Source organism: Monopterus albus, unplaced genomic scaffold (assembly GCF_001952655.1).
Source record: "Monopterus albus unplaced genomic scaffold, M_albus_1.0 scaffold195.1, whole genome shotgun sequence".
NCBI lineage: Eukaryota > Metazoa > Chordata > Actinopteri > Synbranchiformes > Synbranchidae > Monopterus > Monopterus albus.
In genome coordinates this window covers 668,879-670,320 of record NW_018128075.1, presented here as the reverse complement: position 1 = coordinate 670,320, position 1,442 = coordinate 668,879, and the positions used below count along the sequence as shown (strand labels likewise).

Here is a 1,442-nt window from a genome sequence, read left to right as displayed (position 1 = left end):
ATATTGGTAGAAGGATGTTGGAGATGGAGCTGCCAGGCAAGAGGTCAAGAGGAAGGCCAAAGAGGAGATATATGGATGTGCTAAAAGAGGACATGAAGTTAACTGGGGTGAGAGTAGAGGATGCCGAGGATAGAGTTAGGTGGAAACAGATGATTCGCTGTGGCGACCCCTAACGGGAACAGCCGAAAGAAGAAGAATTAAATGGTGAAAAACAATGAAATGGTTTAAGTTAGCTGGGAGCAAATAGAAAATAATTAAACCAAGGTAATGGATAAACAGTTACAAAACAATGTCTATTGGATAAAGACATGAAATAGTTAAAAGTAAAACATTAGAAAAAATTAGCCAACAGTAAATGGTTAAAGGATGTAGTTGATTATTTTCTATATCAATAGTATTTTCAACAATCCCCATAAAACACCAGCAGTGAATGGCCTCTACTCACAGTTAATGTCTGTCAGTCTCCAACCTGCTTTAGCTGGTTTGTCTGTACCATAGACGTCCATCAGCCAAGCACACCACTGCACTGGGTGCCACATTTCTTTATGATGCGCAATTGACTCTTGCTTGCTTCAGATGCTCACCTCGTACAGAGGGGTATTTCGGTGATGTTTTTAATTGCTTTTAAACAACAACTGAGGTCTATGGCACAGATGAACAAGCTAAACCAGGTTGGAAATTGACTGGCATTAACTGCGTGCAGAGGCAATTCATTTAACTTTTATAATCAGTTTTATAATGCATGCTTGGGATCAGGTAGTATTCCATCTCTAGTTCTCATTTGGCTTCAGCTCTCCTCCAACTTCATTTTTCTCTTTTGTTCCTGCTGTTTTCTTCTACATTCTCTACCAGATCAAACGTTCATCTATAAGGAAAGGAATGGTGATGGTTTCCCCAAAGTTGATGCCACAGGCCACCTGGGAGTTTGAGGCTGAGATTTTGGTGTTACACCACCCGACCACAATTTCTCCGAGATACCAGGCCATGGGTTAGTTACAGCACAGTCAGATCTTGTTTATGTAACGTTGACATGTACTGGACTGCATTATAGTCAGAGCTGTTCCTAATATTCTGACCCTCTCATGTATGTCAACGGGCAGGACAAAAACATACAGATGCCTCTGAATATAATGTAGTCCAGTACAACACCACCTTTAAATGACCTCAATATCCATCCATTTTCCTCTGCTTATCCGGGACCGGGTCGCGGGGGCAGCATTCTAAGCAAAGATGCCCAGACTTCCCTCTCTCCAGACACTTCCTCCAGCTCCTCCGGGGGGATGCCGAGGTGTTCCCAGGCCAGCTGAGAGACATAGTCCCTCCAGCATGCCCTGGGTCTTCCCCGGGGCCTCCTCCCGGTGGGACATGCCCGGAACACCTCCCTAGGAAGGCGCCCAGGAGGCATCCGAAACAGATGCCCGAGCCACCTCAGCTGGTTCCTC

The 1,442-nt window shown here is 44.9% G+C and overlaps 1 protein-coding gene across 3 annotated transcripts in view; it reads left to right on the top strand.

The window, feature by feature from the left end:
- The window catches only part of LOC109970358 (GTP-binding protein 1-like), a 22,487-nt gene that overhangs the window by 12,349 nt on the left and 8,696 nt on the right, over positions 1–1,442 (top strand). For all 3 annotated transcript variants that reach the window (XM_020617861.1, XM_020617863.1, XM_020617864.1), the window contains exon 11: positions 853–988. In XM_020617861.1, the coding sequence (XP_020473517.1) occupies positions 853–988 (136 nt within the window). The remainder of the gene's footprint in view (positions 1–852; positions 989–1,442) is intronic.